This window comes from Urtica dioica, chromosome 10 (assembly GCF_054948205.1).
Source record: "Urtica dioica subsp. dioica isolate 48M chromosome 10, U.dioica_male_clone48M_v1_H2, whole genome shotgun sequence".
Lineage (NCBI taxonomy): Eukaryota > Viridiplantae > Streptophyta > Magnoliopsida > Rosales > Urticaceae > Urtica > Urtica dioica.
This window is the reverse complement of record NC_142765.1, coordinates 22,620,986-22,648,278: the sequence shown is the minus strand read 5'-3', so window position 1 is coordinate 22,648,278 and position 27,293 is coordinate 22,620,986. Positions and strand designations below refer to the sequence as shown.

At 34.9% G+C, this 27,293-nt stretch overlaps 2 protein-coding genes across 2 annotated transcripts; both read left to right on the top strand.

Annotated features, from left to right (window-relative positions):
* The first annotated feature begins 3,322 nt into the window (after positions 1-3,322).
* On the top strand, positions 3,323-9,654 carry MSH2 (MUTS homolog 2). The gene is made up of 13 exons (XM_089629409.1): positions 3,323-3,536; positions 3,641-3,690; positions 4,124-4,156; positions 4,866-5,939; positions 6,176-6,730; positions 6,808-6,918; positions 7,022-7,111; positions 7,207-7,278; positions 7,529-7,639; positions 8,256-8,382; positions 8,567-8,775; positions 8,864-9,016; positions 9,218-9,654. Exons 1-13 carry the CDS (start codon positions 3,488-3,490, stop codon positions 9,416-9,418), a joined length of 2,835 nt encoding a protein of 944 aa, XP_089485535.1. The 5' UTR covers positions 3,323-3,487; the 3' UTR covers positions 9,419-9,654.
* Positions 9,655-18,283: 8,629 nt separating this feature from the next.
* Positions 18,284-26,450, top strand: LOC149384109 (uncharacterized). The gene is made up of 14 exons (XM_089628841.1): positions 18,284-18,666; positions 20,861-20,951; positions 21,076-21,160; positions 21,392-21,476; positions 21,858-21,927; positions 22,147-22,216; positions 22,426-22,471; positions 22,547-22,796; positions 22,879-23,084; positions 23,285-23,359; positions 24,496-24,565; positions 24,681-24,761; positions 25,365-25,444; positions 25,964-26,450. The coding sequence occupies exons 1-14, from the start codon at positions 18,551-18,553 to the stop codon at positions 26,040-26,042; spliced, it is 1,404 nt and encodes a 467-aa protein (XP_089484967.1). The 5' UTR covers positions 18,284-18,550; the 3' UTR covers positions 26,043-26,450.
* The last annotated feature ends 843 nt before the right edge of the window (positions 26,451-27,293 follow it).

The following is a 27,293-nucleotide window of genomic DNA, read 5'->3' as shown; positions in this document are numbered from 1 at the left end:
TCGAGTTTATGCAGCGTGAGATGGCTGATGCGGGAAGCGGCTGACGGTTGTGTGAAGTTGTGGGTTTTTACTTTCAGGTTCCTGGTTGTTAGCGTAGGTTGCAGTTTAGCCTTAGTGTTCTTGGTTTGAATATGGATTATTGTATTTATTTTTCTGCTTGGTTCCTTTTGGTTTGTTTTGGACTCGGATTAGCCGTAGTCTCATCTCCCGTTGTGGATTTCTTGTTAGGTTTTGATCTATGCAGGTTGAAGAGCCATCTTGGTCGTGGCTATCGGATCGAAGTTGGTTGGATTTCTCCATCGCCGATCTTTGGGTTTTTAACGAGCCTCTTGTGTGCTCTATTTGTGCTTGTAATTCTTCCCGTTGTCGGAAGTTTGCACATAACGTACTTTTACCGGAACTTAGTGTTAGATTCACTTCGACTTAGGTCTTCGTGATCTATGTACTAAGGTGTGCTATTCTTCTGTATTGATGGGTCTTTTTACCCAATTTTAATGGAAAAATCCGTTATATTAAAAAAAAAAAAAAAAGAAGAAAATATGAAAGTGTCATAGAAGCTTACCAATCTCAAAATATGAGCAATATATGTCATTTTCTGTATCATTTTGAGCTTATATTGCACTATTCAAAGCCAAATGAGAATTACGAAGTCTGTTTCATTTTTTATTGTTATTTATTCTCTTTTATTCTTTATTATGAACCTTTCAACACTGATTGAAAATTAATAACTGACAAATTTAGTTATTGAAAACTCTTAAATTTGTCATCTAATTAATTAATAAGATGATAACTACTCATCGAAAAATCAAATATAAAAACTATATTATGTGTGGTCATTTAATATTAGAAGGTGATAATAGTACAAATATATATCATTTAGTTTATCTTATCACAAATCAATAACTAATAAATTTAATAATTGCAAACTTTAAGTTTTTCATCTAATTAATTAATAATAGAAATTTGTAACTTATTGAGTCATTTCAAACATCATGTTTGGAATAAAGCCAACATTTGGAAATTTATTAAAAAAAATAGCCAAATAGATGAGGTGAGACTTGAATAAAGCTTCCATGTTTGTTTCTTCACTCAAAAATTGTTTTCTAGTTTTTGGGTTGAAAAAATTGAAAACCAAAATTGAAAACATGTTTGGTTAGGTGTTTTTGAAAAAAAATTTCAAAAATTTTTGAAGTTGTTTTGGAAAAAAGTAAAGAAAACTGAAAACAAATAAAAGGTGTTTTTGAAAAAAAATTTCTTCTCTTCTCTCATCTTTCTCCTCATCTTCTCTTTTCATTCTTTCAAAAACAAAAATGAAAACTATACCAAACACTTTTTTCAGTTTTTTCACTTTCTCAAAAACAAAAATGAAAACTGTACCAAACATCTTTTTGAAAACAACTACAAAACAGTTTTTCAATACAACTACAAAAATTAGAAAACAGAAAACAAAAAACTTTTTGAGTTAACTACCAAACACTAGGTAAATTTTTCATTTTGTCTTTCCAGTTTTTCTCTCTAATAGAGTTTGTTTTGTTTTTTATTTTGTTTTTGTTTTTTTTCATCAAAACTTCAAAAATACATATCTTCCTCATATAAACTCGAAATTGAGTGATTCCAAATCATACGGATTCGTGGCGAGGAGATATTCAAAAATAGATTCATTTTGGTAGATGAAAAAATCATGTCTACTACTATAGAATTCTGCCGGAGTTCACTATTGGTACATTAATTGTCAAAATTTTAAATTATTAACATTTTTTTTTGTTAATTATAACATGCTTAATATAAGGATATTTAAGTGAAATATAATTGTCATTGGCTACTTTCCTAAATGTTTGCAAACATTGTATACCTCTCAATTTTATAGTTTAGTTTTAGCTACAAATCTACAATGCCCTTAATAATATGATAACTATTCATCAAAAAATCAAATATAATATTATATTATGTGTAATCATTTATCTAAACACCATTTAGTTGATCTTAAGATATATAAGAAATATATAAAAATACTTTTTAGATAATATTTGTTCATTGGAGACCCATTCGATAAGTTCTGTATTTGCCATTAAACCACGTCGGCAACGGTAAGTTCATCAGTATAGTTTACCATTACTCTCACTGGATACTCTAGTAAACCAATGGTATCTACCGGTAACCCAGCAGAATTTAAGTCCCGGTATGACATCAGTAACAGTATTTGAATCATTTGTATTAATATTATAGTCTCCTATATTCACAACTATTTTACCCTATTTATAATAAAAGCTCCGTGCAATTCTAAAAAATAAATATTGACATTTAAATTTCTAAAAAAAATATTGAATAATAAGTAGCTCATGTCACTTTTTAAAAAAAAAAAATATAGCATTTTATTTCGGCAGGTCATTTTTCGGGGAAATTTCACAAGTATCTCATTTGAAGATGGTTCTTTGAATACCTTGAATTTTTAAATTATTTTTATATATCTCATTTTATTTTAATTTCATATAATTTTTCTGATATTTTAATGGAAATGTAAAAAAAAAAAAAAAATTGAAATGAAACTTTAGAAATTAAAATAAATAAATGTAATACAACTGTAAACAAGACAAAAAAAAAAGTACTTTCAGTATAAAAAGTGGAAATAGCTTACGTTTTCATTTTTTTTATATTAACCATTAAACTTTTTATTTTTCATAAATAATCGGTTTAATTTTTGAATTGTGTATTTTTTCCCATAATACATGTTATCCAAATTTAAATAACGGTTAAACTTTCAATAACTGTTAAGCATATTTCAACAGCTGTTAACCAGATTTCAATAACTGTTCACCATATTTCAATATACTAATATTTTGAACCAGATTTTAATAAAGCTTAACCATATTTCAATAAATATTAACCAAGTTCCAGAAACTATTAACAAGATTTTAAAAAATTTTAACCAGATTTTAATAATTATTGACTAAATTTCAATAACTCTGACCAGATCTCAATAACTGTTAATCAGATTTCAATAACTTGATCCGATTTGGAACATAATGATATTTTTTTATCGGGAAAAAAAAATGAATACGGCTGAAATATTTAAATACATGAGTGAGATGACTAAGATATGAAAAGTGATATACGGTTTACGTTAATTATGTAATTTTTCTGTATAAAAGATATAAAAGTGAAGTATTGTCAGAATAAAAACAAGCGCGAGGTGACAAGGCGGCTCAAGTAATTTTGGGCTGAACGGGCTTTCAACGGGCCTACGATGTAGGTCGATGGTCCTCGGCCTAATCACTGTGTAAGTAGAAATAACACGCGCCAGCGCGTGATTTTCCTCGGAATTCACAATAATAACTTGCGGCGCGTGGTGTAATCGCTGGAACTCCCAATATCCCCGCCATTCTCTTTCCCGCCCAAACACCTTCGTGTATATATACAACTATACACACAGACCGGAATAAATTTGCTAAACAGAGCTCTTTTATTATTTCGCCAGAGAGAAGAAGCCATGGACGAAAGTTTCGATGAGCAGAACAAGCTTCCAGAGCTTAAATTAGGTGAACAGCCGAAAAACCCTAGCTCTGTATTTCGATCAATTTAAATGATTTCGTGGTCAAAAGATCGGAGACTTATACGTGTTTATTTTATTTTATTTTTGCAGATGCGAAGCAAGCGCAGGGTTTTCTTTCGTTCTTCAAAAGACTGCCTCAGGTAGCTTTCTTATTTACGAATCGCTTTGGCTCTTTGAATGCTGAGTTTTCGCATATAATCCTGGTTGTCAGTTTGAATGCTGAAATATGTTGGTTCTGATTGATTGATGGAGATACAGAAGAAAGTGAAATTGAGGGAAATGGTAAAAATGTTATGATAAAGAATTCATTTTCACGGAACTGTGTTATTTTTTTTTCTTCCATGGAGAAGCTTTTGTAAACTCTTAATTTTCTTCTATTTATCTTTTTTAATCATTTAGTTATTAATATGGAAATCTTGTCTAGGATCTCTTTGGTCACTTGAGAAATATGAGGAGATTTATTAATAGAAAAGGATAATTTTTTATTTTTATTATTCGATTTATGAGATTGTTATCAGTGACAAATTATTTTGTTATCATAAAAATTTCTTTGTTGTTTCTTCTCTATTTCAGGACCCAAGGGCAATTCGGTTCTTCGATCGACGGGTCAGTTCAGTTTATTTTATGGCTGTCATATTGTGTTGCTAATGTGGACTGGTTTCTGATTCTTCTCAGGCTATTTTTTTCCGTTTGATTTGTTTCCCCCTGAATGAGTTTACAGGTCCAAATAGTCTCTGTCACTTTAATGGATGCATATTTCTGATGATGTCCTGTGAGATATTGATTTGATCACTTTATGAGCTTTTTTCGGATTTAATATCAACTTTGTTGGATAAGTTAATATATATTGTCTAAAATGCTATGCTTGAAAACATCTCACTTATTTTTCTTCATATTTTTTTGCTTTTAAAGTGCTCTATGCTCAATGACTTCCAACTGCCTACATTTCATATGATATTGCTCTCTGAGATTAGTTTCTATCGTCTTGTTCTTATGTGTCGAATTTAATTCGATTTTTATCAACATGTTGTTTCTCTTTCTATAATTGAACTGAAAATGCACAGCCAAATACATTCAGGATTACTACAGTGCCCATGGAAAAAATACAACTTTCATTGCCACGAGCTACTAGTTTTGATATTGCTCTTTGAGATCAGTTTTGACATTGCAAGTCTTTTTTGACGTCGCTCCTCAAGATTAGTTTCTATCGTCTTGTTCTCATACGTAGAATTTAATTTGATTTCAGTTTTCGATCAACGTGCTGTCTTATTGTCTATGATCGAGGTGTAATACTAACAGCCAAAAAAACATGTAGGATTACTACACTGCCCATGGAGAAAATGCAACTTTCATCGCAAAGAGCTACTATCGTACTACGACAGCTTTACGGCAGCTTGGTAGTGGCTCGGATAGCCTATCTAGTGTAAGCGTTAGCAGAAACATGTTTGAGACTATCACACGTGATCTTCTCTTGGAGAGAACAGACCATTCCATCGAGCTGTACGAGGGAAGTGGCTCGAATTGGAGGCTCGTTCAAAGTGGAACTCCTGGGAATATCAGCAGCTTCGAAGATATTCTATTTGCTAACAATGAGATGCAAGATACACCAGTTGTTGTAGGGCTACTGCCCAACTTTCGAGAAAATAGCTGCACTTTCGGGCTTGCTTATGTTGACCTAACCAAAAGGGTACTTGGGCTCGCCGAGTTTCTCGATGATAGCCACTTTACAAATGTTGAATCGGCATTGGTTGCTCTTGGTTGCAAGGAATGTCTTTTCCCTGCAGACGGTGGAAAATCGACTGAACTTAGAACGTTAAAGGATTCACTGAGCAGATGTGGAGTGATGTTGACTGAGAGAAAACAGTCCGAGTTTAAGATGAGGGATTTGGTGCAGGATCTTGGTAGGCTTGTCAAAGGTTCAATTGAGCCTGTTCGAGATTTAGTTTCGGGGTTTGAGTTCGCTCCTTGCGCCTTGGGTGCTCTTCTCTCTTATGTGGATTTACTTGGAGACGAAAACAATTATGGTAGCTTTACCATCCGAAAATACAATCTTGACGGTTACATGAGGCTAGATTCTGCAGCAATGGGGGCACTTAATGTCCTCGAAAGCAAATCAGATGCAAACAAAAATTTCAGTTTATTCGGGCTAATGAATAGAACTTGTACTGCTGGAATGGGTAAGAGGTTGCTAAACATGTGGCTGAAGCAGCCTTTGGTAGATGTGAATGACATCAATACTAGGCTGGATTTAGTTCAAACGTTTGTCGATGACCCTGCACTTCGTCAAGATTTGCGGCAGCATCTCAAAAGAATCTCAGATATCGAGCGACTAACAAACAACCTTGAGAAGCGAAAGGCTGGCTTGCCACACATTGTTAAGCTTTACCAGGTTTTTTGATTTTCAACCTCGTTCTCTCAATTTGATAAATAACATCTGTCGTTCAAATGCTGGTTGACTTATGTTTTATGGGTTTGTAATTTTGAAAGATATATTCAGAATGTTTAACTTGTTGTTTATATGGAGAAAAAAATTGAATTATAGTCTGCCATTTTTTTGCATAGGTTTCTGAATTTAGCATACCAGTTCTTGGTGGTTAACGTAGTATTTTTCTTTTCCAAATGCAGTCATGCATAAGACTTCCATACATAAAAGGTGCTTTAGAAAATTATGATGGCCACTTCGCCGCACTTATCAAGGAAAGGTACTTGGATCCTCTAGATGTTTTGACTGATGATGAACACCTGAACAAATTCACGGCTATGGTTGAAACTTCTGTTGACCTTGACCAACTTGAAAATGGAGAATATATGATAGCATCTAGTTATGACGCTGCGTTATCTTCATTGAGAGTTCAGCAAGAATCAGTGGAACGTGAAATCAGCAATCTGCACAAACAAACTGCCAATGATCTTGATCTCCCAGTGGACAAAGCTTTGAAATTAGATAAAGGTTCACAATTTGGACACGTATTCAGGATTACGAAGAAAGAAGAGCCAAAAGTAAGGAAGAAGCTTACCACCCAATTCATCATCCTAGAAACCAGAAAGGACGGCGTTAAATTCACCAACACAAAGCTTAAGAAGCTTGGGGACAAGTATCAAAATATCCTCGAGGAGTACAAGAGCTGTCAGAAGGAACTGGTTAACCGAGTAGTTCAGACAGCGGCGTCGTTCTCTGAGGTACCCTTACTTGGTGTTTTCTTATGCTTAATCTCACTCTTTCTTTTATTTGAAGAATTTTTAATTTAACCATGTAGGTGTTCGGTTCATTGGCTGGGTTGCTTTCTGAGATGGATGTTTTGCTTAGTTTCGCTGACTTGGCTACTTGTTCTCCGATTCCTTACACTCGGCCAGACATTACTACACCGGTAACTCCTCAGTTGTAATGAATTTTTTTTTTTTTTTTTCGTTTTGTTTACATGGAAAGCTATTAAAAGACTGGTTATTGTACTGATCTATCCAATCCAACAGGATGATGGAGATATCATATTACAAGGATGCAGACACCCTTGTGTTGAAGCTCAGGACTGGGTCAACTTTATACCTAATGATTGTCATTTGGTGAGTACTCTTATAGTCTTATGTAGTTCTTTTTCTTCTGATTGATTTTTTTGCTTGATACCACTCTTACTATACTCTAAATAATTAAATGTTAGGTGAGAGGTAAAAGTTGGTTTCAGATCATCACCGGGCCTAATATGGGTGGGAAATCCACATTTATTCGGCAGGTATGATTTTTCTCTCGTCTTTTAAGAGTTTGTCACATCAGATAATAATGGTCCCACTTGGGAACCACAAAATTATAGCAATATGGTGTCTGTCCCTTGCTTAGAAGATATGTTACTCACCATATTAAGCATGTATTGAGAAGAATAGCATTTTGGGTTCTATTAGCTCTTAACCAAGATGCTAAAGAGATGTTGCAGTTTTTCGTATTATTAATTTGATACAAAGATTCTTACTTGCTTGGAATTTAAGGTTGGCGTAAATGTTATGATGGCCCAAGTTGGTTGCTTTGTTCCGTGCGACAAAGCTAGCATTTCTGTTCGTGATTGCATTTTCGCTCGTGTCGGTGCTGGTGACTGCCAAGTGAGCTCTGCTTTCTATACTTCTGCGATTACTTGATGTCCTCAACAGTTTAACAGTTGTCTCAGATATTAAGTGAGAAAAATCAAATAAATAACGGTTATATTGTCTTAAATAGGTTGAACATTCAGTTTGAGCCCATTTTTCCCAGATAAGATTTTCAGACTGAACATCAGAGGCATGATACTAATCTTAAAATAAATATTTGGTGGGGCAACAGTATCATATCTAGGCTCAGTTATTAGGACCTTGTGTAAATTTGAAAAAGTACTTCCCTTGTACTATAGAACCAGGAAGCCCTCTTTAATTAGTATCTTTACTCTGGGGTTTCATGGCAGCCAAAGGTTTTTTACTACACTCCATTTTTATTGTGAAATTCATCTATGACGCAAGCATGTTTATGAAGGAACGTGTTTGGGTGAAATCATTGCCGTTTTATTCTGACATCATTTATTTAAGTTGATGTATATTACTTCATTACCTGCTGAATCTTTTCTTCTTTCTTAATCTGAAATTTGTGTCCGCTGCTATTCACAGTAATACTTTTTTTATTCCTCCATGAAAAGTGCACATATCAGAATGGGAAAATGTTATAATATATGTTTGTCTCCCTTGTTAGCTACGTGGAGTTTCTACATTTATGCAAGAAATGCTTGAGACCGCATCCATTTTGAAAGGCGCAACAGAGAGGTCATTGATAATCATCGACGAATTGGGCCGTGGAACATCAACTTATGACGGCTTTGGTTCGTTTTCATTTTCTATCTAATCAATTAAAATAAACGAAAACCAGTTAATGTCTTTTCCTAGTTGACTGTAGTACGATTCTCCAAAAGAAACAAGCATCCTTTCCTTAGAATGTCTCTTTCTGCTTTAGGCGTTATGCTAACCCATTTTTTGTCATTACCACAACATTTCTCTGGTGGTCAGGCTTAGCTTGGGCAATATGTGAGCACCTAGTTGAAGTGATCAAAGCTCCTACTTTGTTCGCAACCCACTTTCACGAACTGACGTCATTAGCTCATGAAAGCGTTGAACGTGAACCCAACAATATTACTAAGCACCTCGGTGGTGTAGCAAACTTTCATGTTAGCGCTCATATCGATGCCTCAACTCGCAAGTTAACCATGCTGTACAAGGTAAGCTTCGAATATCTGTCAAGCATAAAGGCGTTAAAAAATTATTCCACTTTTTTATATCTTATTTGTGTACCCCATTTCATTTCAGGTTGAGCCAGGAGCTTGTGATCAAAGTTTTGGTATTCATGTCGCCGAATTCGCTAATTTCCCGGCGAGTGTTGTTGCCCTTGCCAGAGAAAAAGCTTCTGAATTGGAAGATTTCTCACCCTCCACAATGGTTTCAAATGATTCTCAGCCCGAGGTATAGTCCTTTGGTTGTCATCACAAGATTTTCGGGGCACATGTTGGATTGTCTTGGTATTTTAAGATCAGAGTGACACATATATTGAAACTTCTATTTATAGACACACATTACCAATAATTTGCCAATTATTATCATTAACAGAGTATATTAGTAAGCGAATATTAATGTTCGAAAAAACCGTGAATACGATTTTCGCAGGCGGGTTTGAAGCGAAAAAGGGAGTGCGACAGCGACGACATGTCTCGAGGCGCGGCGTGTGCACATCGGTTCTTGAAGGAATTTTCGGAATTGCCATTGGAGAAGATGGATCTGAAGCAGTTGTTGGAGAAGGTAAGCAAGATGAAGGACGGGATAGAGAAGGACGCTGAGAGCTCGCAATGGCTCAAGCAATTCATCTGATAAGCCTTGTTTAAGGAAAGTTTATCCCAAACGGACTTGGTTTTTGGCGGGACACTTACTTTCGGTTGTATTTATCTCATGTGTAAATGTTTAGTCATAGTCATTTTCGGATCTCATCAAAATCTCAGTTGTGCGACAAGAATATTACCCTTTATTATATTTATAACATTATCCAATATTTTAGACAATGAAATCTTAAAAATTGAATCTCGGTCATTCATCCTCGTTGATAATTTCTCGACCATCATAATAAAATCTTTCATTTATAATATTAAAATATACATTGATCTGGCATTATAAATAAGAGGATCTCTTTATTAATGCTTAAAGACCTAATTTATTTTTCTTCTTTCTATTGGGTTATGTACCTAATTAGCCGATTTAAACAATAAGTTTGGCAAAATAGTTTAACTTTCTAAATTTAAGGCAAAGTAAAATCACAAAAATATCCTCACTCACTAATGCCCAATCTCCGATTTCTGTCTGACAAAACACTAGTCCATAAATCGACATAAAACTCTATCCAATAAAACCCTAACCAACCACAAAAGATCTTCGTCACCATCGTCATCGATCTCTTTCGTCGTCTCCATTGATTCCTGTAACTATCGATTTCCATCACCATAGTCATCGATCTTCGTCATTGATCTACGTCTCCGTCGCGATCGCCATTGATCTCTGTCTCCATCACCATCGATATCCTTCATCATTGCCATCAATCTACTCCATCGCCGTGAGGCCTCTCGATCGTTGTAGGTGATTAGGTAGGGTTCCATTCGGGATGTAGTCGTAGACGAGGACGAGGCCTCTCGTATCGTTGCAGAATCAGTGGAGTCTGACGAGGTTCTGGTGGAGCTAACGTGGCGGCGATCCATAGGCCGGCGACAGAGATCGAAGGTCGGCGATCTAGAGCCCGCCGCCGTCGATTTCCATCACTTTCGTCTTCGATTGCCATATCCATCGTCGTTGATCTTTATGGTCAATATCGTCGTCGATCGTCATCACCACCGCCATCACTCTTCTTCTTCTTCTTGTTTTTTCGTTTTCTATTTCGATATTTTTGTTATAGAATAGTGGATTAAATATTTTGAAAGCATGATTAAGTATTTTGACATTTTGTTGCCTTCTCGTTGCAGATGATTAGACTTCAAACATTTTGTTTACTGTTTAGATGATAGATTCAAACTTAATTTTTAGCTAAGTTTTTTTTTTCCTGCTATAGAAGTAGATTAAATTTTTTGAAAGCACGATTAAATTTTTTGAAATCATGTACTTTAAGTGAAAATCATGCACATTAACTTGTTGGGCTATTTTGCTAACTAGTCAAATCAACCTATTAATATTAAGAGAATAGCCAAAGTTTCAATTAATTAAGGGAATAGCCCAACTAATCTAAACTACCTAAATTACCCTTTCACACAACTCTCTCTCTCTCTCTCTCTCTCTCTCTCTCTCTCTCTCTCTCTCTCTCTTCAGCATATTCTTCTGTGTCGCCGAGGCTCCGCTCGAACATGATCGCCGCCGAGAGCCCGAGGTAGCCGTCGAGCGCCGCGGCGGAGACGAGGTCGCTTGCGCCGCTGGTTTTCACGGTCAGGGTGCTTCGGGATCACCGCCACCGCGTCGCCGTCGCTCAGGCGGCGGAGCGCGCGCACGGAGAGGCCGCGATCGGGGGAGTCGAGGATGGCTATGGCGTCGCTGTACCGTTTCGATGTCCGTACGCTCGTCCTCGCAGGTACACTCATCCTCGCAGGAGATTTCTCCGGCGACGGCCTCGAGTCGTCCGAGCTCTTCCGATCGTTCTCGGAGATGGCGCGGAGGGTTTGGCTCCTCCACTGCCTTGCTTTCACGATCGAACCTGAGGTCTCAGAAGTCGACAGCGAAGCAAAGCCCTAAACCTAACCCTAACCTCAGGTTCGCTGGAGGTGGAGAAGAAGAAACAATTCGCGAATCGGTTAATTTAATTAACCTACTGGAGTGAGTTACGTTAATTAATTAACTGATTCGTGAATGATTTGAAATTCACAAAAAATTTACAAAAATAATAATTTAAGTCAATTGATATTCAAAGCATTCAATTAATTAACCTAATTCCGAATTCAATCATTTAGTAAATTAACTTTACTCACAAAAAAATCAAAACCTAAACTAATATTCAACCAATAAGTTAATTAATTAACCTAACTCACTCCAGTAGGTTAATTAAATTAACCTATTCGCGAATTTACCAAGGGCGTTATGGTCTGAGCCGAAAATATGAGCTATTTGCTTAATAAAATGAAACTTGAGCTATTTCCCCAATAAGAATGACAAACTTGGCTAGTTACAACAAATTTCACTTAACTTGTTTGAGTGTTTTGAAACTGGATTAACAAAATTGAAGGGATGATTAAATTTTTTAAAATTTGTTGCCTAATTATGATGATGGAATTAGTTGTTAAACTATTTGGTATATATAAAAAATGCATTAACAAAATAGTGGATTAAAATTTTGGACACCTAAATTAATTATTTTGAAATCCTGGAAAAACGAGTTCACTCAAACATTTAAGATTATATTAATATTTTACACTATAAGTGGTTAGAATGCAATAACTTATAAAATTTTGGCTATTTTGCTTTAATCGGTTACTTGGTACAAAAAACCTCTTTACCGATTTTAAGTTTTGAAGCGGGACACGTGATTTTAGAGACCGATTCTATTATTGTTTGAAAGAAAAATTATATAAATTTAATGGGAACTTAAATCCCACATCGCGGTAGACAATCCCTAAAAAAAACACAGACTAAGTCCACGAATAAAACGAACTTGCCTTAATTTTTTCCCACGAAATTAAGTTCTTCAATGGTAGCCACATCTTGTGGCAATTTGATACGCGTGATGTGGGGGTACCATGGGTTTAGAGGACATCATGGACATACCTTAATCACGGGAGAAGGTTCATAAACTGCTACAAGATTAAATTACATTCTTTGACTTCATGTTTTTTTCGTTCTATTTTCAGTCAGAGGGGGTGGTTGTAAATTTATTTCTCATTAAATTGACCTTGAAATTTGTGAAAGATCAAAACAAGGAACATGACAACCAAATTAATGGGCAAATGACATAAGGTAGTAGGCTGTGTGTGGATTAGCGAAAACATCAAAATAGTTTTAACGTTGGTTGTTTCTATGCTTGTAGTGTTTGGTTGGTCGAAGAATTGAGTTGTAATGTTGGTATAGGATTTCGTCATCTTCTTAAAAGCAAACAATTAAGTCTCAAATATATTAGAGAGATTTGCACCAAAGTCACTTCTTATGAACAAAATTGCATCAATGTCATCATCAAAAAAAGTATTGCAAGTAAGTTACTCTTATTTATTATTAGATCAAAATACCCTTAAAGTAGAATCAAAGTTAAATATTTACAAAACAAAAGTACACTAAAAGAAGAAAGTAGAATCAAAATTAAATATTTACAAAACAAAAGTAGACTAAAAGAAGAAAGTAGAACCACAGTTAAATATTTACAAAACAAAAGTAGACTAAAAGGCTAAATCTGTGATTCCGGCGAGAGCTCCGGCAAGGCTTACGGCGGCGATGACCTCGTCGGAGCGGCGATCGGCACGGTGATCGGAGCTTAAATTAGAGAGATTATGGTTTGGGACGGAATTTGATGAGAGATTAGGGTTTGAGTGTGGATATGAATTCTTGTTTGATATAAAATAGAAGAGTAATTAAGATATTGTATATGTGACAAATATGAAGAAAAAAAAACACGAATGCAATTTAGACTTATTTGTGATACAGATGAAATAATGTGCTTGTTGTGACTTTAACAGCAAATTCCACAATGTATTATGCACTAGAACTCAGTCCATGAACCTGAGTAAGGCCCATCGGGCTCGGATTTATGTAAGAAGCGATGTTGGTCCCATAGTACCAAACTCAATGTATCTTGCCCAAGCAACAAGGTGGATATGGAAGTTAGAGCAAGAAAGTTTTGATAGATATATTTGTCACAAGCTATTGGAGAAGACCTATTTATGTGACATGTCTTCCGGAAAAAGAAAAATTGAACTTGTATTTTTAATATTTACTTTTTATTCTCGAATAATCTATTCTCTTTGTAAGCGAGCTCATCGCCATGTATTTTTTTTATATCCATGAAGGATTTTTTTTATAGCGTTTATGTTTTTCTTTATTCAATATGACTATATAGATGCATTATTATCCTCACTATTTATTGTAAAGATTGATCAATTTTTTAGGATGACATTTATAGCCCGTAAAAAATAAAAGTGTAATTATTATCAAGATATTCGTGACTATAAAGATGTGTATCTTACATCAATAATGCTTGGTGGTCCATGGTAATTAATTGATTTCTCTATTCCATGATGAAAATCGATCTCTCAATTCAACTAAAAAGAACTCATGAAGCAGCCTTAATGGAAACTCGAGGTCTCGGAAACAACAACAATGTTATACCTGAGGGTTCAAGCTCAAAACAATATTTGAGCTGCAAACATGATTCAGGCCTTGATGTAATAGATGAAGATGCCGGAAGAATCATCCCATTGTGTATGTGTTCACAACAAACAATTATTTTCCCATTAATTTAAGATGGAGTTTTACTTCGCGAAAAGGTAACTTCAGCTAGGCGAGCTTGTGACAATATGCCCAAGAAAGAGTCCATAATCTTGCACTAGGAATCCGTCGAAATTTTTCTATAATTTCGATAACCTCAATCCGTCAAGAGTGGTTAACCAAACTTCTACTTGTCATGGGGATTTCAGAGCCGGCTCAACGAAATTTTGGGCCTTGGGCGATTGAAAAAAACGGGGCCTTTTACAATTATATTTAAATTAATTTAAAAATATAATATGTTATAAATTTATCATTAAACAAAATATAAAATAACAAGACCAATCAATTTAATTATTAAAAAAACAAATAACAAAATAAAAAAGTAAGAAAATTACACAAAATCCACTTTTCTTGCTTTTCGAGATGCAAATTCAAAAATTAAATCCTTATAATCAAGTTTGTCTAGCAACTCTTTTTCGACTGACAAAATAGCAAGCCCGCTAAGTCTTTCTTGGGACATGGATGATCTCAAATAAGACTTTATCAACTTCAACTTCGAAAAACTTCTCTCTGCGGAAGCAACAGAAACATGAATAGTCAACATTATTCTATAAGCAACATAAGCATTAGGAAAAGAATCAATGTGCTTAATATAGTTAAGTATTTCTATCGAGTTACTATCATCTTTTTGAAAAACTTCCCTTAAAACTTGTAATTCAGAAAATAAATCCAAGCCATCTAGATCAGAATTTCCATCACACCTTTAAAAACATTCAAGATTTAAACAACATTTTTTCAAAGTATCTTCATCTAAAAGCTTTAATTTTTTAAAGTTAAACAAAAAACCAAATAGATTTTCAAATACTTGATATTGTTCAAATCTAGTTCTAAGAGAAGTTATCACTTGATCTACCATAAAAAGAAAATACTCAACCCTAAATAACTCCTCGGGAGATCTTATGTTATCATCAACATTATTTTCTTCAAAATGCTTTGTTCTACGAATAACTCTTTTCTCACGAAATATAGGATCTATATTCATATCAATTGCAATTTCTTTTGCCGAAGTCAAAGCAGATTCAAATCCTTTTTCACGATAATTTTCAAAAAATGAAACAAGACCTTTTAGTTGATCTATAGCATCATCAATATGAATATCTTCACTTTGAAAGTTTTTGCTAACCGAATTGACAACAAACAAAATATCATACCTAGCAAAAATTCAAAATCCTCCAATTCATATATTGCTAGACATTTAGATTCACTCTTTATTTTTGGATCTTCACTTGTTTCTTCCAACTCAAATAAAGCATCTCGAATTTTAGGAGCTTGAAATTTAATTGCTTTAACACTTTCTATACGACTTTCCCAACGAGTTTGTGATAGTGACTTGACTGTAAGAGTAGATATATTATTTTTCAAAATTTTCCATCGTTTGGGAGAAGAAGAAAATAAAGTATAAATTCGTTGAAGAACTCCAAAAAAAGATACGGCCCTAACGCAAGAGTTTGCAACATCACAAATTACTAGATTAAGACTATGACAACCACAAGGAGTATATAATGCTCTAGGATTTATATCTAATAATCTTTTTTGCACCCCTTGATTTTTTCCTTTCATGTTAGATCCATTATCATATCCTTGACCTCTAGCATCTTGTATATCGAGCCCTAAACATTCAAGTTCTTTTACAAGCTCATCAAAAAGTCCCTTTCCGGAAGTGTTGTCAACATTCAAAAATCCCAAAAAATATTCTTGAATCATAATAGGATTTCTAGAAATATCTACATACCTTAGGATCATAGTCATTTGTTCTTGGTGGCTTACATCCGGAGTACAATCAAGAATAATAGAGTAGTATTTAGCTTCTTTTATTTTTTTCAAAATTGTATTTTTCACCTCTTTTGCTAATAATTGAATCAATTCATTTTGAATATTATGTCCTAAGTAATGATTATGAATTTCACCATTTTGAATACGACGGATATGCTCTTTCATGATTGGGTCAAATTCACTAATCATTTCAATTAAGCTAAAAAAATTTCCATTGTTCTCTTGATGAATTTTTTCGTTACTTCCACGAAATGCCAAATTATTTTTTGCTAGACTTTTCACAATGGCTATGATTCTTACCAAGACATTCTTCCAATGTTCCTTCTCTTTATTAATTTTTTCTTGGACATCTTTGTCGATTGTTTTATTCTTAGACAAGCCTACCTCAAAATCAAACCAATTAAGCAATCATATTAATCAAATGTTCATTGCTTGTCTCGTGACTCTTCAACTTGTAACTAAGGTGTTTCCAATCTCTAGTTCCTTCATTTCCTAGTTGACTCATACATTGTTTAACACTAAATAGTTTGCAACAAAAACAATACACTTTGTCAAAATCTTTAGAATAAACTAACCATCTCCTATCATGTTTCTCTCCATTTGACAAGTTTCTTACATAATGAGAAATCGCAAAGTGTCTAGAGTTTTCATCTTTGGGAAACTTTATATCACTTTCTCGTATTGGACCTTTCTCTATTACTAGAATTTTTGAATTGCTATCTAAATTTTTCCATCTTCCCGGATCGTAAATACGACTCATGTCATCGTTATTTTCTTGATTTTCGTTATCATCTAATGTATTCTCAATTTTTTTGTGTATTTTCTAATATTGGATCATTGTTATCGCCTAGTACCTCTTCATTTATTCCTTCATTCAATTGTTTACTTGAATTTGCTTGATCTTTTTTATTGCATAAAACAAAATTTTCAATTGCTCCTTTTTGAGATTTAACAAAATTTTCTATTTTTAATTTTTTTTTTTCATATCCCGATAGGTATTTCCTACTCGACATATCGACTAATACTAATTACTAATATATCGAAAAAAAAACACAACAAAGACAAGAAAAAAATAACAAAACATATAGAAAGCAAAATAATATTAAAAATAAAAAGAGTTAAAGAAAGATAAAACCCGAAAATAGCTTGATGGAAATAGCTTGATTTCTTTATCTCTCTTTCTCTAATAAACCTGAAAATATATTATAATAATTAGTAAATAACAATAAGAAATAACAATACAATATTTAGTTAATAACAATAAGAAAGAAATAACTTGATGAAAATGCTCTTACTGAACAATTTTGGTATGCAGGGTCGCAGGGTCTGTTGATGTCAAATAAAGCCTTCTTTGAAGTTGAACTAGTTGTGTTGTTTGAGTTGGAAATAATTTTTTTTTTACAAACGGAATTAATTTTCTTCCAACTTCAATGATGTATATATAGGAAACAGGGAGAATAAGTATAACGGTTAAAAAAAACGTTTGAGATTTCAATAATAATCCATTTAATAATATTAACGTTAGAAACAACCATTTAGGCTTGATAATCGCACCAAATAATTGCTTTGGGAAAAAAATCGCACCAAATAATCATGTGGCTGTTATAATCGCTGAGCTTTTATTTGATTCAGAAGAACAGCCCAAAAATGGGCTTTAGGGCTCCAAATTCGCAGCCCAGGTAGAATTTTTTTTTTTTTTTTTTTAAAAGAGAGGCCTTCCTTGGGAGTGGGCCTTGGGCGTATGCCCCACTCGCCCTCCCCTTGGGCCGGCTCTGGGGGATTTTCAGCATCGTAGTAGCTCGAGAGCATTGCCTCCGATGGTTGACCTTTCGAGGTAACAAGATGTCCCACATTTAGACAACTCTGTTGCCGACACTGAAGATCGAAAGGCACCCTTATCGTTCTCGAAATTCATCATTGCTCGAAATTCACTCAAGATCGAAGATTCACTATCGGTTTTATGATTCCAATTCAGTTTGTCCATTAAAGTTAATATGTTCCAAGAGATGCTAAAACCTCCAAAGCATCCTCTATGAATCTAGCATAGATAAGATTCTCGTTTCAGTCCCCTCTCCATCGGTCTCCAACTTGGTCAACTTCAATTCAAGTGGACGGGATAACAGTCGATATGAGAGAATCTCCGATGATGTGGAATCCAACATTATCTCACTATATCAATTTTTAATTCCTAGCATCTCACTATTTCAATCAACTATCTCCTTGTTCCAATCCTTGATCTCAATTCTCAACACATGAGGAATTTGACCCAGTCCACGCTTTGAGCACATCGCTATGAGGAAAAAAGCCGACCTAAGCCTTATTTTGAAGGGAAGTTGCAAATTAGGATAAACCAAAAATAAATATCATTAACGATATTTTCTATACTTTATTATTCATGAACAGCAAGCAGTGGGGTATGAGAGAGAAAAAGGATAAATAAAGAGAATCTTAATGAATGATAAATAATTTCTTATAATAAAAAAAAGGAAGAGTGAGAAAGGGTAGAGAGAGATAGAGGAAGTGAGAGAGTCATCTTTCCCTTTTCCATGGCGCTTAAAGAAGCCACCCTGTACCCGAGAGAGTGCTGAGAAGCATAAATTCCTCCAAATTTCTCAGACAAACAATATATTTATATATATAATAATAATTACGTATAAGTGGACTATATATACGTATATATATTTTGTATATCGCAGCAGATAGCGACCGTAGTCTTTTTTAGGAAATTGGACGATGAATTGGCGAAGAGTATTGAAGTCGGTGCAAGCCCTAGCTGCTCATAGCCTCCTATTTCTGTTCACCGTTTTCCTTGTTCTCAAGCTCGATCGCATCGTCTCTTACTCATGGTGGTCAGTCTCTCTCTCTCTCTCTCTCTCTCTCTCTCTCTCTCTCTCGTGCATGTTCTAATTTTAAATTCAATTTTAGCTATGGAGCTGTGAATTCGTTATCTGTTTGTTGTTCGCACCGATGCGGGTTTTGCTTTTTAAATTTCTACGTAGAGTTATAAATGGAAGAGATTCAAGAAATTTCGATTGGAAATCAAAAGAGGCGCGACGAAATTGAATTCGTACTCTTTTTTCACCCTGGGTTGCTGTTGATAAAGATTTAATTTGCAATTGTTATCACGCACTAATTTTTTATATTTAAAAGAGCGTTGTTTGACGCATTACAATTATGGTTATGGGAAGAGATCTGGGCTTTAGAGATAAAGTTACATGTTTTCATGCAAGAGGACTTCCTCGGTACAGGGATTTGATGAGCAATTGTACTGTTTGCTACTTAAAAAATCAGAGGCGATAGTGAATCGTACTTCATGTGAATCTAGGTCAATTGGTTCAATGTGGGATAGGCTGAGCAGTTAATATGGTTGCTAGGTTTTTTTCTTTCTCATTGATCAGCAGCATTATAATATTAAATGCTTTAGGGAAGAGTAGTAGAAGGTAATTTTTTTTAAAAGGAAACAAATCTTTTTTTTATCAATATAAAGTTAAATGGTAAGAAGGGTGAGAAAACGAGGGAAAAAAGGAAGAAAATAATACGGAAAAACCCACCCCCGGTTATATCAAAATAGCTGCCCAATCTCTCAAATTGACACTGAGCACAAGTGGTACTATTGACAATAATCACTATCGAGCCATTTATCTTGACCCACGCTGTCTCTAGCGTGAATTCTTTATCTTCGGAAAGTTGCCTTTTCCTGCCCAGCCCAGCCAGGTCTCCCCAAAACATGGTAGAATAGCGCAGCTTGCTGCAGTAATCCAGCAGCAGTTTTGTAATTCATGGTCGAGGAATTTGTAAATTTTGGCAGTATTAAATTTCAAAATCTCTAGAATTCACTGTCCTTGTTGCACAGAACACATCGAGCCGGAAGAAGTTGCATCTCCGGGTTCCGGCTTTGCAGTTGGCCATGAGTAGTACTGACTCGCTTATGTGCAAGCATTCAGCTAAAAATCGACACTTTAGCTGGGTCGAGGGAAAGGTAACTGAGCATCTTAGGACACAAGGGTCTTTAACCGAAAGTCTGAAACCACTTTGGAGTCGCTTAACCAAGCACTGCGGTTGCTGATTCCCGGCTTGGTGCGAATGTCTTAGAGTCGTTCAACAAGCTGGAAATTTCAACGGCTACTACGAGGGGAGTTGATGTTTCAACTCTTCGGCCTAAAGCTATTATCTTCAATTCCATCTACAAAATTTACTGTTGTCACACCCTCGAGGGAAGACAGTCTGTAGAGCCAACGGAACAGGATTGCTGATGGAAGATCGCTGCACCATACGTCCTCCCAAAAGTGAATAATGTACCCTTAACCAAATTTCATCTGTAATATAGAAAACAGGTCTGCGAACACGCCGTGATACCCCTCAAGGGTTGCGAATAGTAGACCAAGACCTGCTACCCGGTGAAAATGGAAATGTAAATGAGATTATGAAATAAGTAGATGTTAGTTACAACAGAACATCATCCCCGTAGAATATTGAGCATATGTGACAGTGAATTATACTATTTTCCAGCCATTGATGAATCGTTCGAACAAATAAGTGTAGACTAGGTTGACGGTCACCCTTTTTATAGAAAAATTCTATACATGAAGTTTAACAAATAAGTGTAGTCTAGGTAGAAGGTCATCTTTTTTATTTTTTTATTTTTTTTTATAGAAAGATTCTATATACGAAGTTCATCTCAATTGGACATTCTATTTCCTAATATATCATGCCGGTTCCTATGTTTGCTTATGAAAATAAATATTGACCGACCTCCCGGTTTGTTGTGGGAGGTTATGATTTGGTCTGGAGAGCGTTTTGCACTCCCTTTTTGTAACGTGGCTTTCAGCCTGTTAATATAACGATTCTTGTTTTAAAAAAAAAATGAAGGAAACAAATAAAAGAACTTCACTATTGAAGTTACGTTTAGATCTAACCTGTAGGCGTTGTAGTTTCTGAGATTCATTTCAACCCATGTATTATAATCAGAGAGTTTCTTTCAAAATTATATTTATTTATCCCTATTTCGGGCTTTATTTTGATACCAGAAAGCTTAACATGCAGGGTTATCTTCTTTCCAATATGGATTTTCCATGCAGTCGTTTCACGAGGAAGATTCTCACTGCCTGCTCCATCGATTCCACATAACCGTCATGTATACTTTCTAATGATCTATACATGAGATTTACTGGTCTTTTTCCTGTTTTGCTTTCGTATTTTTTTTTTTTAAATTTTGTCAATAATTTGAAGTTTCGCGTCTTCTTTGTTTCTCTTGACAGTGGGCACCATGTCATGCTGTTATTGCAACACCATTGCTAGTAGCATTTGAACTACTTCTTTGTATATATCTTGAGAGTGTTAACAGTAAGGCGCAGCCTTTTTTTTCCTTCATTTGCCACAGTTTTAATTATTTCCACCTTTTAGTTTCACGTTGTTACTGTTGACTTTGTTTTAAAAGTTTTATTTTTATTTTTTAATTCTGCATTTCCTGATGATTGTTTATGAGTGCTGAAACGGGAAACTTTGTATTTTCCCATTCTAGCTGAAGGTTGGATGGCTGAAATGGTTTTGAATCTCTTTTTTCTTCTTCTTCAGATTATCAGTCTACAGCCGTAAGTTTGAAGATCGTATTTCTCCCCTTACTGGCATTTGAAGTAGTTATTCTAATTGACAATTTCAGGTATTTCTCCGCTTATTATGTTTTCTAATTCCTTGGTTGTGTTTATCAGATGGCCATCAGCTAGGTGATTATTAGTATTGTCTTTATACTAAGCGATTCACTCATTTTGATGTATGGATCTTTAGTATGTGATACTCCGAGTGTTTAAGAAGGAAAAAGCAATATATAATTTATTTTTTAAGTTCGTTTTAATTGCCTTGCCCTCAAATTTTAAAACAATGTTAGTATCACTGATAACACACAGTAGAAGTCCCTCATTGTTCATAGAGGATTAGGGATGAAAAATCTACGTTACTTTATTTCGCTCTTTTGCTATCTTCTCTACTTCATTATTTTCTTCTTATGCTTCATGTATTATTTGACAGCCGTTTGTATTTACAGAATGTGTAGGTCTTTAATGCCAGGAGATGATGATAACATGAGTGATGAAGCAATATGGGAAACACTTCCTGTAAGTCATATTAATATAGTACCTCGTCAGGTTATGAATACTGACTGCCGTACCATGACTAAGTCTAAATCTTTCATCAAATCAAAGTCCAAATCTCTGTAGCGATCCTTGGTTGCATTCTTTCTTGTGGGCTTTCATTTTTATGTGTAATTTCTCATCCCGGGATTGTAATTACTTGTTTTTGTACACTTAGTATTGTTTTCCATTGTTTATTCGTAGCACTTTTGGGTCGCGATTTCCATGGTCTTCTTTGTTGCGGCCACAATCTTCACCCTGCTTAAATTATGCGGTAACCTCTTCTCTAACTAAATCACTGGAACTGTTAACAGTATTAATAAATGCATTATCAGCCCTGTTTCTAGAATATGGAAATTTAGATCTCCTGTAATTGGCTTAAAGATATAGTAAAGTCATCTACATTTACTAAGTTTGCTATCTCAACTTTTATATGGTATGTCCTAAGTTCTACTGTTTTGACAGTTCATTTTTTCAATGCAGGAGATGTTGGGGCTCTTGGCTGGTGGGACTTGTTCATAAATTTTGGGTATGTGTTTTGCATGTATAGATGAATGTTCATGTATATGCTTAGGGATGACAACTAATTATTTATTTTATGCAGCATTGCAGAGTGTTTTGCATTCCTTGTCTGCACAAAATGGTCTAATCCTGTGATTCATAGAAACTCCGATACAAGAGAACCCAGTTCATCTTCAACATCTATTAGATATCTTGACTGGAACAGTGGATTAGTAGTTTCTGCAGAGGATGACCAGGAGCAGGATAGACTATGTGGCCTACAAGACATTGGCGGGCATCTTATGAAAATCCCAATAGTTGGATTCCAAATTCTGCTTTGTATGCGCTTAGAGGTATTTTGTAATTGTTAACAAAGCTTCTGTATATTCCATATTAGAGGAATGTTACTGACAATGCCGTTGCTTCATATACCAGGGAACCCCTGAAAGGGCAAGAAAGATACCAATTCCTATCCTTTTCTCTCCACTTTTATTACTCCAAGGTGTTGGTGTAATAGCTGCTGCATCGAGATTGATTGAGAAAGTCATACGCCTACTGCGTAGTGGAGCTAGCACAGGATTATATAATAGAATTTCTTCTAGGGCCCATGATTGCTTGGATTTCTTGCACCATGGATCCAGGTATAGATTTCTGCTACGCTTCTCCCCTGTATCCATGTTTCGTGTTTTTTTTTTTTTTTTTTTTTTTTTTATACTAGAAATCATTATTATATTATATATCAGGAGATCTATAGGGAGACATGTTTAGCTCCGAATCCTTATTAGTGTTTCAGGAATCTCAAGTACTTTGAGCTAACTCGTAAGTTCTCATTGTAAACTAGGCTCATTGGGTGGTGGTCGATTGATGAAGGAAGTTGTGAAGAGCAGGCCAAACTATTTCACGAGGGTACTTCAGGGTAAGTGTTATTTTAGGTCCATCATTGCTTTCGGTATATGTAGTTGACTACCTCTGATTTATTTGCTTAGTTGACTATTGTAGATCATTAGATGTTTGATGATCTTAAATCATCGTCTAGTCATATAGGATAGAATTTACAATATCTAATGTTCTCTTATCACATGGATTCACAATTCACTACATGCACAAGTTCTTGAAATGCTTCCAGATTTAAGATTTGTCTAGGCATGTGCCTCAGTTTTGTGACTTTTTCACGGAAGTTTTTTTTTTTTTTTTTGGGTAACAATAATCCTTTGTATTAGCAGTGGCCGAAAAGCCTACTTACAGAAAATGGGGCATATGAAACACGAAAAAGACCGAAAGATAACCTCCCACAAAAAAAGGAGATCGGTCAAAGTAAAAAATTGGGGAATATAGAACACAAAAAGACCGAAAGCGAGTTCCGTCAATACCAAGTTACAAATCCTAAAGAAAAATGGCCTTCCCAAGCCCTGATCCCAAAACTATATAGCAGTAGCCCAATCACGCTGAAGCTCCGCCAAAGAGTAAAACTGGAACTCCTTGCACAAACTGTGGACTGTGGAGCCAGAGTGCAATGTTAAGATTGAAAGCCTCCTGTAAAGCTTCAATGCTCCAATCCTCACCTTAAAAGATACATCTGTTCCTTCGGAGCCGTAGAGTCCATAACCCTGCTAACACTACTTCCACGGAAGATGTCTCCCCTGTTTCTTGTCCTAAAATTTGTTTATCAAATAAGTCTTCTTACAAACGAAAATAAGCCCGTTTTGGTGGTAGGTCTCTTTGCCTCGGTTCAAATGGCATACAAGAATAAATAAGTAGGACGACGTCAGGAAAAAAAAATGTCAAAAGAGACCAATTCCTATGGTAGTTTAGCCTTTGACATATGTAAATAGCATTCTTCTTTCACAACATCGAAGAATTATAAAAAATACAACCATTAAATTTAATGTTTGTGTATCATGTTTGGTACTGAACACTTGTGTGCGTAGGGTCTGGAACTTTGGCTTTTTGCTTTCACGTTGTTTGTAAAAGTCTGGTTTTTTCGTGAAGTTTCTGTTGCATATCATCAGTTTCTGTTTTGAAAACAAACATGTTTGCTACTGAACTATGCAGGTACAGCACTTTCTGTGGCTACCCTCCTGAAATAGTGAAGAAAATGCCTAAAAAGGACCTAGCTGAGGAGGTGACTATCATTCATTTGCTTCTTAGCATTGGCCTGCAAATATGTAGCATCTGTCTATGGGATCATATCTATTTTTGAAAATTGTGTTTAATCACTATCCTCTCTAATGTCTCAGGTTTGGAGACTTCAAGCAGCGCTCGGTGAACAGGCTGAAATCACTAAATACAGCCAACAGGAGTACGAAAGACTTCAGAATGTAATAATCTCATCCTTTGTTCAATAAATTCTGTTTTAGAGACTGTTTTGAGTCCTACTCCTGCATTTTTTTAACTGAGAAATGGTACTGATAATATTAATAATAAACTAAAAAAACAAGCCTGGCAAAGCAGAGACGAATTACAACAGTACTACTAGGCTGAAAGAACCCCAAAAATATTTACCGTACACGCCAGCCCAAAAAATTCAGGGAAGAACAGCCACTAGAGGTCTCTAAAACAGGCCTTTGATGACATATAAAAACTAGTCAAATAATAAGATCTTTGAGATGTCGGTTTGAACACAAATAACAGTCATGAATGCAGTGCCTAAGATTCCATGCTAAGCACCAACGAACTCGTCTGCATGGTGTTTGATCTGTTTTGATTAATAAACTATTTGTCGCTTCTGTTATTGAACTACTAATTTACTCGGATGCAAGGGTTTTCCATCTTCAATACTGCTAATTTAATCCTTTCAAGTGCTAGTAGTAGAGTGATGTTTACGTGCAGTGCTTACGTGACACCATCTTCACCACGTAAACTCTTAAAGATCTGCATTGTTGCTTCATGTGAAATAAATGCCGTCTTGTTTTGCTGGGCAGGAAAAAGTTTTATGCAGGGTTTGCTTCGAGAGAGAGATCACTGTAGTCCTGTTGCCTTGTAGGCATCGAGTACTTTGCAGGTATAGTTTTGTAATAATAACCCTTTTTGTGGCTTTTTGGCTCAAATAGTTGTGAGTAGCAATTTGGTCCCCAAATATTGATTTAGTTGCATTTTCATATAATAATAACAAAATTAAAGCTCTTAATGAAATCTATCACCTAAGAAACTTTTAAACGTGCTAACTTAAGTAATTTGATTATCTTATAAAAGAAACTAATAAGATCATTTCTAACACCAAAAACACTAAATAAAGCTTAAAAACACTTCAGATTTTTAGAGTAAGATTTTGTTTAAATGATATTTTTAATACAAACAATTATTTAAGTTTCTAATTATGTTTTGATTGTATAGGTGTTGGATCCATTAAAAAAGTTTTTAAAAATAATTATGGAAGTTACAAAAATACTAGTTTGTGGGTATTTTCACTCATTAAATTTGGGGACCAAAATACCACTCACAAAATATTGAAATATAAATCTGTTATTATTATTTTTTTTTTCCTGCGATGGTCATCGTATTCTTTCCCTCCCTGCTGTAGTATCTGCTGCGACAAGTGTAAGAGATGCCCAATATGCCGTGTTCCTATCGAGGAACGTTTGCCTGTATATGATGTTTAAGTCTCTTAACTTAATCCCGGCTTCTATATGAGACAAATAATCGGGTGAATATAGGAGGTTACTAACCTTAGACGGAGCCAGATCTGGTACAGTCCATCGATGATTATGGTAGTTCTTCTCTTAATGCGTATTTGGCAAAAGAATGGAAGGTTAGTATGGAGCTAGTTTTTGGTACAGTTCTGTTATAACGATGGTGTTTAGTATTTTGCTTAGAAGGATGGAATTTTTTTAAAGGAAACCAGTTACTTTTTTTTGTCCCATTTAAAACAGTTATTTGTAAATATGCTTAACATGTGATCACAGTGCCCAGACTTATTTTACAGTCATTCCGTGCCATATGATAACACAAGCTATAGGTTCACATGATAATGTACTCGAGTTTTAGAGATTTATTTTTATTTTTATTTTCAGTTTTGATACCTTACTTCAGGCCTCTATTAGGTGATGATACGATAGTCATAAAGTGCAATCCAGTTCTATATAGAAAATTATGCCTTCCTTGTTACTTGATTCAGTTCTGTTTTTCTTCAATTCTTTTTAGTAGCAATGAAGAATGGTTTAATTTTTGGGGTTATGGGTTAAGACCATTTATTTGTACATTCAACAATGGCTCTATCTGGTGAATGGTGATGTTTACATTGCTATCTATTTATTTAGCCATGTGATTGGCAGTAGTGGAGTGGACGAGTGGTTAGGCTCTGTAACTTTATTAATTCTCCTTTTAAAAAAAATTAATTAATTCGATTATGGGAGAAACAGATTCCGAGAGGTGAACATTAAATGGTCAATATTACTATGGAATAAAAAATTAAATACTGACGTGGATGCATGGATTTGCCAAAGGGATGAGTGTTTGGTCATTACGAAGTGCTATCTGCTACAGCTATGCTCATATTTACGGCCTCCGTGCCGTAGAAAAATGACCAATTTCTGAATATGATTGTAATATGGCAAATTAGCAACGTAGTCATTTTGAAACGTGATTTTTAAGATTTAGCTCACATTTTATAAATTTTGTAATTTAGTCATTTATTGAAATTTACGACTATGAAATATCGAATATATTTTTGTGTGGTTTAAATTAGTGAAAATAAAACAGTAGTCAACGTTTGAGTCTTTCTTATAAGGTCAACAACGTCATCAGGCTTAGTACACGTTTGGATTCAAATTTGATTATTTAAAAGGAAAATATTAATGAATATAATACAAGAAATAAATAAAAGTTGAAATATCGGTGGTCATCGATCACAA